At 38.4% G+C, this 15,334-nt stretch overlaps 1 protein-coding gene across 1 annotated transcript in view; it reads right to left on the bottom strand.

Moving 5' to 3' along the window:
- Window positions 1-15,334, bottom strand: part of MGAT5 (alpha-1,6-mannosylglycoprotein 6-beta-N-acetylglucosaminyltransferase) — a 114,684-nt gene that overhangs the window by 19,840 nt on the left and 79,510 nt on the right. The window contains exons 12-13 of the mRNA XM_066190355.1: window positions 12,607-12,740; window positions 2,053-2,202 (exon numbers count right to left, since the gene is read on the bottom strand). Of these exons, the coding sequence (XP_066046452.1) occupies window positions 2,053-2,202; window positions 12,607-12,740 (284 nt within the window). The remainder of the gene's footprint in view (window positions 1-2,052; window positions 2,203-12,606; window positions 12,741-15,334) is intronic.

Raw genomic sequence — 15,334 nt, 5'->3', positions numbered from 1 at the left:
ATGATGCAATAAGCCATATTTAATTTCATTCTGTTGAAAAATCAGAAACACATTTCACTCTCATTTCCCTAACAATACTTATGTATTAGGAGAAGCAGATGGACTATGAACAGCTTATCATCGGGGCAAAGTTTTGTTAGCCTGGCTGTATCCCAAAGAAATAATTTCCTTAAAAGGAAAACAGCTTTTGTCATTTGCAAACGTGCTAACAGAAGTTCAGGAAAGCCATGTAAAAATACTGCTTGAAGACGTAATTTTTAAAACCCTGACTTCCTGATACAGGGTTCTGAAATACATCAATGATTTTCTCAGTGCCTTCTACTAAGAAATGCAGCAAATTCTGAAAAAGATTTTCCCCAATGTTACGAAGGCAAAAAACAACCATAACCAATGCACAACTATAGAATAAAAATCATTAAAATCTAAAATGCTCTAGGACTCTGACAACAGTACAGCACAGATCCATGCTTTTCACCAAATACTTTTTGTGAAAAATGAGCAATTTACTATCTCAGGAGCACTTCACAATCCCAACAGAGTCTCTTCTATCTGATGCTGCAATTACTGCTCAAAATCTGAGTGGAAGCTGTCTGCTACCTCCTGTGTCACAAAATCCATACAACTAAATTATCAAATTGAATTTGTCCTAAATTGAATGTATCTTTACATTGCATCTTAGTGCACAGCAAATATAACCAATAACAACTAGATGAGATATCTAGCTAATACGAAAAGCAAGCTTTTTAATGTGATACATGCAAGATGGCTGATAAAAAAATTAGAGAAAGGGCTTAGTTAAACATAACTATTATTATGAACTGACATTTGTTTAGGGACTTCAGTAATTCTATAGGATGTCCATTTGCTTATTTTACTATTTCAGTGAATAGAACACGTTTTTTTAGGAAGTAGTCACTGTTCATGCCTGGGGTTATTACAAGGTCAATATTCTTCCCACATTATGATTAACACAGGGATTTCATACTCCACACAGGCAAAAGCTGTGTAATCTCAGATTATCTATGACGAAAGCAAATGTTGACTTTTTAATATGCAACATTATGTGTATCTGCATGCATCAAGCACATACACACAGTGGTTGCCTTTAAAAACTCATAATTTACCAACAGCTGACACACAGAGATGTCAAATTACCATCATTTCCCCAAGTACTTAAAAAAGGAGATCTCTGCAGTTGTGTGGGAAGCCTAAGAGGTGCTTGCTTTTTTCTTTTCTTTTCTTTTTTTAAAGAGATTCTTCTGTGGAAGTGCACAGCAAGGAACTGTCAACAGTGGCGCACTTCCACAGATTTTGCTAATTTAGACACACAACCTCCCCTCTTTCATCAACTTGAAGTTAAACATCCTATTTAAATGAAATCCCCTGAAGTGTTTTAATGCTGCAAAGTGCCACAAAGTTTACGGGAAGGGCAGAGAAAAAACCACGGGGAGAAAATTTTATTTCAATGTACATCCCGTCCCTTATCTTGAGTTCCCTTGACTCTGGAGCCACAGGCAAAGCACATCACAAAAAGCCACGCTCTTGTGCTCACTCTCCGTGCACAGCTGAAGCAGAGGAAGGACATGAATGGCAAATGAAGTGCAGCTTTGCTTTTGTCCCTGGGAGAGCAGGGTCGCTCTGGGTTAAAGTCACTGGGAGGGCAGAGCACGCATGTGGCTGCGCAGCTTTTGGATGTTACCTAACTTTGACCTCAGGGATGTAAAACAGAGCACATCCTCAGCTTATAATCTCCTTGAGCTGAATATCACATTCAAGAAAATGAAAAATGCATTTATCCCTGTTTCTCAAGCTGGTTGTTAAATGGGACTCTAGGTTGTCATCCCAATTTTCTAATATGAGCTGTCAATCCACCAAACACAGACATCATGAAAAACATATTCTTGGCACACAGAACACAACTTAAGCTCCTTTACACATGATAATTTTTTTTCCAGTGCTTTTAAATTAGGAGCTTACTCACAGGAGGTGAAATGCATGCACTTCAGACACTTGGAGATATTTTTTGCCACCACTCCTGCTCGACAAACTTACTTTGGTTTCCCTCAGCAGAAACTGCAAATCCCGCCCGCTGAGAATTCCATGGTTCTTTACATAGCCAGGAATGTACATGGTGCTTGTGCCATGAACAGTTCCATGGACCTCCATGTAGGTGTGGATGACATCCAGGTAAGCCTTCTTATCCTGTAATGGCAAGGAAAAATATTTTCAGTCGTTACGAATTTGGAGAAGCAGTATTTAATCAGAGCTGGGTTTTTTATCTCCCGTACCACAAAAGCCAGGGAAAGAAGCTGCTCACTCATTCCTATTTAATTTCTATAATGTTTGATCTTTCATAACATTACCAGTTTGGTTTTCTACTAAATTGGAAGAAAACTGCAGCTTTTTCACTCGTAGCCGAGGTACAAAGGAATCAATACCAAGGCCCTCTTGATTTCTAATTGGACATAAACCAAGATGCCATAAGACAGCTGTAATCTCAGCATGCTGAAACGATACTTGGCCTAAAAATACTAGAAGATCACTTTGAAATATCAAATTTTCACTGTTTTGGTCAGAGATGCAAAATAATTATCTTCTATGTGAAGAAAGGGGTGAATGTCACCTTAGTAAGATGCAATCTTGCCAGCTGAAAAGCTGAACACATTCCTTTATCTAAATACCCAGTGCCTGAGTTCCATGAGAGATCTACAAATGCTCCACCTACTCGAAGCTTTAACGGCATTTTGGAAAAGACCCAGAGAAGAGCAATGGATTTAATGTTGCATTAAAAAAAAATTAAGAAAAAAATAGTACACCATCCTAGTTTGCACACAAGAATTGCTTCACTTTCAGTGCCATATGTTTTTTTGAGTTTTAAAGACTACTGGCATTCCAAGGCAATTAGCTGAAGACTGTATTTACACGCAGTCTGCAACACAGATCAGAAGACTTTCCCTCAATATTTGCACATAGTCTTAGTAATAGCTCTAAAATCAGGCAACAAGTTGCTATACTTCTTGGCAGCAAGCACGTTTTTACCAATTCTACTTTCACTCACTATTTTTGTCATGTAAATTCTGTGCACTGTTCCTCCACAGCCCCGTGTGAAAGCTGGTCAACAATTTTACTGGAGTTCATTCAAAGGACAAGTAGACTGGTGAAAATTCTGTCTTTTCCAACCCTGGAGAAGCAGGTGTCAGGGCTAGGTGGGATGAGTGCTACTTCCTACAGCTTCCTTGCTGAATTAATTGTTGCAGAGGGTGTTTAATGTCCATAAGAATGGCTTCTCCCTTCAGCCTGCTCTGCTGGTGACCTGCTTGTGCTGGGGAGGATGGGCTGACCCATCCCTGAATGCCCCTTCTGGCAGCTCTGCCAGACACTGTCCTGGGCTGAGTATTACATAAAACAGCCAACAGAGAAAGACAAAGATGCTTTCTTGTTCCATGTGGCTGCTCTTGTTATTAATTAACACAAATTGGTCAAAAAACTAAAAGCCTGCTCCATTTTTTTACTTCAAATTTGAATTACTCTGTAAGAGATGTTCCTCACATGAACTCCTAAAATACCATAATTAGAAACTGTGAGAAACTTCTATGCTTTGTCAAGAGAAAATCCATTAATAACTTTTTCTTTGAAAATGAGCAAGAGAAATATAAAAGGAGTGGCCTGGTGTTGTTTCCAGAGGATACCTTAATCCTGCCTGCTTGGCTTTTCAACCATCCAGAACTTTGGAGTGTTCAGGGTTCTGAATGGAAGAGAAGGCAAGGAAGCAGCAGGTACTACTGACATGATCCACCTGTAGCAACAACACCAAGGCACTTGCCTCAGATTTTACTGGCTCATGATACAAACCCTGGCGACACAAATGCACTCTAACTCAAGAAAAATCTGAGGAAAAAGCAACTAGAAAGAGCAAAACCAAGATTACCTAAAACTGCACTTCTTTTCAAGATTGCAATGACAATTTTACAAACCTTTTACAGAATATTTAGCAGTTTTAAAATGACATTAACCATGCACAGTCTTAACTGGGAATATAACTTAGGGATATGACTGACTTCTTTCCCAATTCAGAGTCTAAAACCACAGATAAAACATTTATTATCCAAATAAATGGATAATCTATCCAACCAAAATCTCACTCATTTATTTTCTTATTTACTTTGAGTCAAAAACAACTGCTTCCATAATCATCTATAAAGTACCATAAAAGCACTACTAGCACCTTGTGCTTTACCTAAACCTCACTAACATTTGTCTCCATTTGCACTTAAGTAGTCCTGAATTTCTACATTCCTTGCAGAATTTTGAATCATAAAAGTATATATTCCAGGAAGTCACCTCAGAAAAACAATCAGGACACGTAATCAAATTCTAGAAATTAAAAAGAGTGAATTAGAAAATGAGAGAGTGCAAAAATGGCATTTATAAATAGAAAGGCTACATGTAAATAAAGCAAGAAATGTGACTTGCAAAGAAAATACTAACATTCCTTCAACTACTTATCTGCTTCCTGAGTTGCTCACTTGGGAATAGACAGAACAATTTTTTAATCTTAAACCACTTGAACTTTACTTTCTCCAAGATGGATTCAAAGAGGCAAGATCATGAGCTGCTGGGGAGTAATGCACACCTGACATTCCCTGCAGTTTGTGTCAGACTTTGTTCATCCTGCTGTCCATACTGCAAACCTAGACTTAGAGGATGGAAGATAATCACATTTTAAAAAAGGCAAATTATTTCTCCTCAGAATCAAAATGGAAATGTAACAGTGAGTAACAGCTACACAAACCTTTTCTGAAACAATTTTTCAGCAGCTAAAATAAACATGCCATTCAGAAAAGAACTTTTTGTTGATCACTGACTGCAGAACTGTTATTACTGTTCATCAATCATTTCCACCTACTTCTAAAAGCATCATGATAAGATAAGGCCTTTCTCCTCAAAGAAATCAAGTGACAACTGTTTGATAAGTCTTTCCCTAGGACAATGTTGACAAGAAGACACAGTATGAAGAGGTGAAATTTTAAGTTTGGTGGGTGAAAAAATTTAAATATAAAAGCTACAAAAATATGTGGTGGAAACATGGCTCATCAAGAACTAAACTCTGCTCTTAGTTTTCTCTGTGTAGAAGCTGCTGGTAATTAACAACTCTGGTTTACCAACAGTTTGCCAGTCCAAGGTAATGACAGTATTTTGCAATTTTGGACTATTCAGGTGCCCTCACAGAACACCAAATACTCAGCACTGAATGAAATTAAGCACCACTAGAGGCCCACTGCATTACACAAGAGCTTAATTCAGAGTCCCCAGCTGCTTTATGACTTGAAAGTTCAGACTGAAAAACATATGTAAAACAGCCCATATATCCAGCCTCGCTTCCTTGCATTGACAAATTCAGAAGGCAATGGTTTTATAAAGCTTGACAAACGTAATTCAGAAAAGCAAGTGCCAGGATACATCTTTGTGTATATCCTAAATGCACACTGTAAAGTCGAGAAGTCCTGTCATCTGAGCGCTTATCTGTGGAAGTGTCAAGTCAAAAGTAAGCCAAAATGCAGTGTACATGCAAAGTATGACAATGGAGATTGTGACACAAACCTAATCTCTGCTCGAGAACTGTCACGCTCTCAAAGGCTTCTCAAGACAAGCCTGAATAATGGAAATCCTGTCTACCAGGGAGCTAGAAGAGTGCACAAAGGCTGGGGAATATTAAGAGAGTCAAATACATACAGTGTCTTACAAGGGTAAATCATAAAGTGTAGATTAAGTCTCCTCAAAGTCAAATATGAAACTCAAACTGCCCTGAATTTATAAATGGATGTGGAGAAGATTCAGTGATTTGTGACTAGTAAGTATGAATTCGACACTGAAAAAGTAATCTGAAATTTAAATAAAGAGTTAACTATGTAACCACTTAAACCCATCAAAATAATAATGACAATTCTTCCCGTCCAAGGAAATCCTCTCTCGCCAAACTGGAGGCATTTCCTGAAGAAGCCAATCAGCTTCTAGGAATTCTTTGAAGTTCTTAAAGGAATTAAAGCTCTTGGGGAGAGATTGGGAATCACTCTTGTGAATGAATAATCATCATGTGAAAGAGAACAGAGAAGTGACAAAAGTATGCTGTCATTATTCACAGTAACAAAACTCAAACTAACTTCAAATTTTGCATAAAAACATCATAATATTGAACACCTGAGGTTTTAAAGCTTTTGAAAAAGCCCCCCCAGCAATTAAAGGGACAGAGAGACTAGAAAAGAGTCCATCTGATAAATTCAATTGTCACCAAAACCCAGGAAATAAACTCTCCAACCAATTAGTCAGGTTAGAAAGCTGACATTACTTTATCAGCAGCCCTGGATGCACGGGGAATTCTCCCAGAGCACGCATGCTCAGTAACTTATGAAACCAGGTCATATTCCTGAAATTAATACATGTTCATTACTTTTTCTGAATACATCACATGCGCTAATTATTGCCATGGACTTGTTTGGATATGGTTCTGGCTCTTTTGATGAATGTTTTCTCCTTGAAAGTATCTGAAATATGTCATCAACTCATAATGTACTTCTCTTATCCTTCTTTTCTCTAACACACAAGCCTTGTTCTCAAAACTAAGATATCAGCCAGTACATATTAATCACTAATACAAGTAAACAAGGAGGCATTAGCTGGCACAAGACTTATTAGTCTCAGACACAGGGAGTTAACACAAGGCCACATTAATCTCTGGCATTTGTAGTAAGCACTGTACGGTACAAAACTAGAGTGTTAACCATGAATATGGGGATCACATACTTTGTGCTTAAGCTAAAGGAATTTTCCAATGTCTTCCCCCACTGCTGCATAGACTTCTTCTCACAGAAATAAAACATGTTTGGTAACTTCTAAAGTGACAGAAATGTTGAAAACCAGTCCTCACTTCAAGCATGGAAAGAAAGCCCTGAGCTAACCAGTGTCACTCAGGAATGAAGACTTTGCATTATAACAACACATGATTATGACCCATGAAAAAAACCAGTCCATTGTTCAGTAGCAGTCAGTCCACTCACCAATCAAGTAAATGACAGGAATTTTTTGGAAAGAAATTCAGAAATAAAGAGAATATTAGTGAACTATTCTGTAAAAACTATTCTCTCTCCCCTCACACACTGCTGCACTTCTGATCCATTTTCTCAAAAAGAAGCTGAAAACATTGGACAGTGTTCTGAGAGGAGTAAGAAGGATCCAAGATACAGTTTCCACTGTTACACCCAGAAATCTGCAAGAAATTCTTTAACAATACTTCAGTTTGACAGAGACAACTTGTCAGAATATGAGGGAAGTTTACAAACCCATAGTTGGCATAAAGAACGCGGATAGTGACTGACAATTCAAAGTGTCCTATACAAAGAAATCCAAGCAAAGCTCTTAGGGGACAGGTTTAGAAAAACGCCCAAGTTAACAATTTCGCTTGCAATAGGTCATAGATTGAGGGACTCCATGACAGAAAAAGCTGCAGAGGCAAAAAAAAAGTTTGCATAGGTTCAGGATCAAACAAACACTTTGAAAACACTCTTACTGAGATCTCAATAATGTCTGAGCAAACAGTTTATCAAGATAGAAACAGATTCAGGAAATACACCGAATTAAAAAAGCTGGAAAGAGAGAATTTGCAAGGGAAGTATTACATAACTTCGCCACGCTCTTGCTCTTGCTGAATGTCCATTTATGGCTTCTTTTTTAGGCACCATATATCTCTGAATAAAACACACATTGGCACATATATAAATTTTGCACAAAGAATGAATAAAACATCTCAGGGAAGGTTTAGGATTTCTGACAGAGCTTGAAGAATCTTATCCAGTTCCCTATCCTCATCTTTTTCATTCATGAAGGTTTGGGGTTTTTTAAACACCCAGGTCTTCCCAAGATTTGGCAATTCCATTCTCATGCAATGCACACCAACACCTAAGCAGCAATCTCCTGTCCTTTGAATGGAAATTTCCAGAACCAAGGAGATACCCTTTCTCACTGTAAGTGCTGAAGGAGAAAAGTGAAGGGGTACAGATGAAAATAGGAAGTGGGACCACAGGAAGAAAAGGTTGGGATGGTTTTGTGCTACAAATTACAGTAGGTGACTGTGTTAATCAGTACTGTAAGACCTCACTAATTCATTTTGCAGCTGAAGAGTTCTGCAAAGTGAGAAGCTGATCACTGACCTGACAGGTAAATGAATCACGAAAAACATAGTTCTCTTTCTGTCTTCATAATAAATTAAATTCTATTTTTAAAAATAAAAGTTAAAGAATATGCCTTTAAAAGTGTTATTTACTGCACTCATTTGTTTTGACTGATTTGTTTCTGATTCATACTGCTTCCAGAATGAAACGGTGAATTTGGGAAATGTTGCTGAGCTGAAGGGTCTGGCTCATTTCAATTTTATATTTGTGGCATAAGGCAGGACAGTGCTCCTGGTGCCAGGCTCTAGGGTATCTTTTGATGGATTTAGAAGCCCCCAGTGCTGCTGCACATTCAGAGCAACACAAAACAGAACGACCACAAGACAAGTCTGTGAGTGCACTGACCACGTGGGAGAAAAGATGAGAAGAAACTTCTGTCCCTTTACTTATTTTTCTTTTAGTTTAAAAGTTGAAATGAAATATTTATTCAAGGTACAACTCGAAACACGAAATACAAAAACCAACCAGAAGGAAGGCACTTTCCTCCTGCTTCATGCAAGAGGGCATATGATGGGGAAATTACATTTCATTACACATTCCCTGGAGCTATAAAGGGAAGACATTAATGTGAACAGCCTTGGTGATGTGCTTTCCCATGGAGAACAAGCTAAAGGTAACCATTTCCAATGCAGCTCTTCAGAAGGTGCTATGCAGGCAGTATGTACTTAAGGAGAAAGCCCAGCTTTTCAAGTGGCATTAGTAAGAAACTCACACATTATTTTGCCTCTAAATATACAAATATTTTCAAGACAGCTCCAATACACTATAATAAAATATGAAAGCAGTCATCATATACTTATGTTATGCACTGATGCCTATTTTCTGATACAAGCAACCTTCTGACTTCTCTCACAGCAACCCACAAAAAAAAAAAGCAAGTACTGCAAAATGAATCTTGACTCCTTCTTCTAGGATTAAGGGTCAAATTAGTGGAAGAGTTTAATAGTAAGTTGCAAGAAGAAGAACAAAGAAAAGACTTAGGAACAGGAGCTGAAACAACATGAAAGGCTTCAAATATTATCTTTTAATTGAAATGTTCTGTAATTAAAGCAAATTTTGATAATGGAGAGCATTATGGGTTTCACACACATTTTATTAATTCCTTTTTTCCCCCCCACTTTGGCATAGATAGGACTCTCTTTACTCCTTAGCACTGCCAAAAATCCCAGACAAAACCCCAAACCTTTAATCCCAAGAAATACTTTTCCAAAACTTGGCAAATGTTGCCCTTCATAGCTAACCTATAAAGGTAACCTGTAGAAAAGTGGCAAAATTCTTCAGAGAAAATCTCTGTTCTTTAGGAGAACAGAGAAACCATACACAGTGTACACATCCCTCTGCCACTACACTTAGCAAGGACAATTTCAAATGACAATTACTCTTTTTCACAAAAAATGCCTCAGGATTTGAAATCCTCAACCCATCTAGGACTGATTTAGTTATCAGAGGGAAAGGAAGCAGATTTATCTTACACCCTCTGCACCATACATACTGACCTCAAAAGGTGTACCCAGACTGGGCCACTGTGATATGGGATGGATGCCACAGGGCTCAGGCACAGAAAAGAACCCACGTCCATGGCTATGTAAAGCCATATTTTTATATATTTAGATATAATATAAATAAAAAGCTATATATTTATATATTTATCTAGCCCCAGGGAGAAGAGGTCCTGTGCACACTTCAGTCCCACTTCAACCTGCTTGGTTCAAAATGAAACAATTGATTTGCCACTGCTATTCCCCCAAAGCCCCCAAAACGCTCTCCCCTCCGCACCGTGCTCCTCTAATGACTGATCACCCCCAGCGGTGCCACATGTACTCCGTGCAGATAACACCTCTCATTAATTGGCCATGTTCAGTAGAAAGAACAGGAGCAGGATAAATAGATTAGTCTATTTACGGTTCCATACAAGCCGTGGGGCAGATGAAAAGAGCACTGAGCAGGGAAAATGAAAGAAACGTGAAATAAGCAAATTACACAGACACAAGATTAGTTCAGGCTTTCTCTTGATCACAAGAATTGGATTTTATCACTCCAGATAAGAAATCCCACACTGTAAGTGATTCAAAGTCTATCTGCAGTGATTTGCACTTTATAGAGGAGTGCATATGGGCATGACTGCAGTTAAAATCTGCAAGTTACAGTTTTAATCTGCTCGATGTTACCAGCACACAGTACACATTTTTATTATGGCCAGATACCAAATCAAACCTCTTGGAAAAAAACAAGACAAGCAAGACAGATAAAATAAAGCAGTGACCTGAAAAGCAGCACTTTAAAATAATGATACAAAGGTCTTGGCTGAGAGCTCGGAATGGTGGAAAGGAGACCTGTCTAAAAATGAGACAGTATTTCCTTTCGGATTTGATGCTGGTATGGCCCACGTGCCCTCTGCAAACATTCACATTTCAAGAGGAATGTGAATACTCTTGAGAAGGTTCAGAGAAAACAGACGTGAAAACTCTTAAGGATTAGAAAGCACAAAGCTCTCAGGGGTTCAGCATATACAGGCTTTTCAGGAGATGACTAGGGGTTGCTTTGACCTCAACCTACATATTCTTACATGGCAACAGAACAGAAACATTATCAGTCCAGCTGAGAAAGTTTCTAACTGCTACTCAGACTGGAAACAACCATATGGAAATCTGTACCAGAACTAATGCAAAGTCTTAAGGGAGAAGGCGATTATTGCAGGACTTCCCCAGAGGAAATGGTGGGCTTTCCATTGTGTGCTATTTAAAAATCAAGGCTGGATATTCCTTTCCAAAAAGCCACGTTTTTGTCTTAAACAGTCCATGAATATCCTGTGTGTCATACAGAATCTGAGACTAATCACAAATCTCCCCTCTGGGCATATAAACTATCCATACATATTTCTGAATCCATACAGACCAAATAAACCAAGAAGGAGATATATGCATGTCAGTGAAAAACACCCTGGTGAGCTGTCTTGTTCCTTAAATCCAGCTACTATCCAACAGGTCCTTCTGCTGATGTGCACTGCAGATCAGGTCAGGAAGTTTAGATATTATTGCATGCTGCTGCTCTTGAGAGGCTGATAATGAGATCAGCCACTAGTAAAAGTACAAGTAGAGACACAAGTACAAGAGCCTAAGCTTGAAAAGACTTGAAGAAAGGATTCCAGCTCTGCTCCAGCCCTCTGCAGACAGGAGAGACTGCACACGGGGGCACACTAAGTCTTTCTGTACCACAAGCCAAACAGAATAAATAAATACTTTCATGTATTTATTACATATTTTCTCAGTGCAGTAGCCAAGAAGCATCCAGCTCCACCTGTTCTGCTACCACTGCAAACATTCTATTGTTTCTATTGAGTTTTACTTTTGTTTTGTCTCACAGATGGACCATTTATTTGTAGCTATCATCTTTAGAGAATTTATTCTGTATAATCTCAGTCACCAGAATGAATGCTGCTTCTGTGGTTTGAAAAAATGTGCAAGACCAATATTCTCAATGCCAATAAGGAGAAAAGGAATGACAATGTGAGACCAGGTGGTCTCACACTGTTACATTGTTTGGCCCTGTTATGGCACTGATAATTCCTTTTTCAGTTGACAAGAGGTTTAAAAATAAGGTCTTTTTAGGCAGGAGGGAAGGCCCACAGAGGATATGGGCATACAGAGCATTTGGGCACATAGAGCTGGAGGTAACTTGGAAGAAATCCAGTTACTAGTAATTAATCTCTCTGAAAACCGCGTGAGACACACATTCCCAGGTGTGTCAGCCTGGAACAAGGAGCCAAAGCAAAGGACAGTGGGTGAAAAAAAAAAAGACCACTATAACTTAATAACACAATATAATTTAGTGAAAATATGACCAAACCTTGGTGTTGCTATTCTGCTGCTCTCATCTGCAGATGAGAGAAAATACAGTAATGGCAATATTAAAGAAACAAAGCTCTGATATTATTACAGGAAGATAAAATGAGACTGCACACCTTTAGAGCCTTTTGTGAAACAGAATTTCCATCTCATAATGCAGCACATTTTTTGTTGTAGATATAGGAACAGAAGTAGTTGAAGGACAGGTTTGCTCATGACTGATGAAAGCTCACACTTTTAATTTCCTATTATGTTTACCAGCCTTCTGCATTTTCTAAAATTATTGTGCCATTAAGACTATATTTTTTTATTCTATCAGAAAGATGTACAGAAATAGCAAAGGATCCACATCAATCTAGACAGAAGTTCCTTGACAGAAAGACTTCAAAATGTTCAGTTTAATTATTCAAATACATTTGTTTCCAGAAAAAGAACTTAATGGGTTTAGACAGATGGGACACTTTCAAATTTCGAATTATGCTTTATTATATCGATCAACATAAATTTGCTCAAGCATAGAAGGATAAAAAACTCACCTTCCAGAAATTATCTACTTTGCCATAAACGAGAGATTGATTCTGCCTTTTGATGTCATTAATGTGTTTAATGTCACTGGAATTCAGGTGCTGCTCTACCACAAATCCAAGGAAGCTGTTATCTGGAGTGTGAGCTGTAAGAAACAGAGCAGATTCAGCACCTTTGAAAAAACTGGTTAATGCCACATTTGAGTGAATGTTGTCAGAAAAGAAGCTATAAGGAACACATTATGCAACTGATCACCTCCTCATTAGTACTGGAAGACACATTTGCTTGCTTTATTATCCGAAATAGTTTTTAATAATTTTAAATCCTGCTCCATATGCCAACAGGAGTAAGCAGCTATTTTCTGTCTTGGTTCTGATAATAAAAACTCTGCAGCTGGACTGAGTCCAATAGTAATGATCTTTTTTGTCTGTGTGCTAAGCTTTATTTTATTATTAGAGATAAAAGAAACAGAAGAAATCCAGCTTGACAAATCTCAGAGATGCAATACCAACAGTTTGAAACCCCCCCGGATTTATGCTTGTTAGCAAAGCTGAGTGTTGCTCAATGGCATAAATGAATTTTAGCAAATTTCTTGGGTTCACCTTCTATACTGGAATTACCAACACCAAGCACCCAACTCACTGTGTATTTGGTACCCATGCTAATTACTGGCCTAGACACTATGCAAATCAGAATACAAATTGCACTGCCCAAATCTCCCAGACATAGTGGTCATAAAATATTTACAGGTGGCAGGTGAAGTTGGCAAAACTGTTTTCAATCCAATCCAGGCAAAAAAAAAGTGCGTGCAAAGGACATGCAATTTACTCATAGCTTTTTAGATTGTTTTTAGCCCCTGTTGGTCTTTTTTCCAGCAGTGACATCCAGCAGTGCTGGTCACTGTCCTCCTCCCTGTAAAGACACACATGTTTAGGCTCATTTAAAGTAAGGGGTTTTGTTGTTTTGCATTGGGGTTCTTTTTGTAGACTGGGTGTTTAATTCCAGTGATGGACTCCAACACTCAATGCCCCAGGTAAAAATCCATCCCTACTTTGCAAAAACTACTCCAACACACAGGTTTTTTGCCTCGAAAAAGTGCCATAGCCTCATAAGTGCACACAGAAAAAGGCTGCAATAAACAGCAGGATCTCCTCCCTAGGCCTCCTGTTACATTCTGGCACACAAGCTGATAATTAATCACATTTAAAAAAAGCTTAAGAACCCAAAACAAAACAAAAAACCCCTAAATCCAAAGACAACGCCCCAGGCATTTTTGATACATTCAATGCTAAACCTCTAGTAGAGTTATTAAAAAAAAAAATTCTACTGCAATGATGAGGTTTTGCATTTTTGCTCCTGAAAATCATCCAAGTGGATAATGCAGGAGAACAGAGAAGCCATACACAGTGCACACATGTCTCTGCCATTACATTTAGTCTTTAAAATGACAATTACTCTTTTTCACAAAAAAATGCCTCAGCAACAGCCAGGCATCCACTTAGACCCAAGGACTTTTTAGAACTTTACATAGAAAACAGCACATTTCAAATATGTCTGAAAAGGGGCATTTTTCTGTCCTTTCATATTTTTGGATGAAGAGACTGCATTCAAAGGAGAGGCAAGGCAGTACACACTCAAAAGAAAAATAAACCTTTGTTAAAGTTAGCACTTAGAACTGGTGGAATTCAGTGCCTCAAACACCACAGACAGGAAGCAGCACTCAGATGGATTTTTAAGCAAGACCACAAACTTTTAGAAGTACCAGTGCTGTGATTTTGCATGAAGGCATTTGAATTAAAAACACGGAAAACAAAAAAGAGGAAAAGCTCTCACGCTTCTGGAAAACTCAGAGAACAGTCAAGTACTTGGTAATATGCCACAGGTCTGAATATGGCTTGCTTGTTGCTCAGGATAATTTTCTGCCCTTATAATCAGAGTTCTCAAAACATAACAGAGTCTGGGGATCTTGGGAAGCTGTCCAGGGTTCCAACCTGCCATAAAATCTTTACTGATGCATAATATGCACTTTCAATCACAAGCCCACAAAGATGGTGCTATCTCTGCAGCAGAGAACAAAACAACAAATATAAACTTTAAATATCACAAAACACGTGGACTCTTCTGCACCTAGTACAAAAGCAAAAAAAAAGGGAAAAAGAAAAAAAAAAGAAAATCCTGGAATAATCACAGCACTGGAATCACTCAGAATTAGTTAGTCTGCAACCTATTTACCACTTTTCCTGCAGAGGAAGACTCACAGTCATTTCCAGCAGTAAAAATTGGAAATATTCATTTATTAAAATTCCAATACAGTCATACTCTTTGGAAAATTCATTATGAAGCAATTTTCTCTGCACAAGAGCCTGTAGCAGTGGCAGTTTGTACTTCCACAACAGAGATCTCTAGAGAGAAGATTTACTTTCTTTTGCATTTCATGGAGTGGGAGTGAGTAGTGCACACACACAGAGCACACAGCTGTACCACCAGTGCTCATCCAGCTATCTTCACAGAGTGCTTCATCCCCCTTGGTGCTAACTTGAACAGGACCTCACATCTGAATTTCCCAACAGCAGGACAGCTCAAACAAAGCATAATTGAGTCCCTTTTCCATTTAGGACAGAAACCAATAAATATTAGCAAATGTGGACACAGAACAAGCTCTGCTTACTAATATCCAGACACAAACTCTGCAACCACTTCCAAGTCACATTTCACCACCACATGTTTTGTTACTTGCTT

This window comes from Chamaea fasciata, unplaced genomic scaffold (genome assembly GCF_029207755.1).
Source record: "Chamaea fasciata isolate MVZ Bird 193981 ecotype frontalis unplaced genomic scaffold, bChaFas1.0.hap1 SCAF_8, whole genome shotgun sequence".
NCBI lineage: Eukaryota > Metazoa > Chordata > Aves > Passeriformes > Sylviidae > Chamaea > Chamaea fasciata.
The sequence above is the reverse complement of the archived record's forward strand: the minus strand, read 5'-3'. Positions and strand labels throughout refer to the sequence as shown.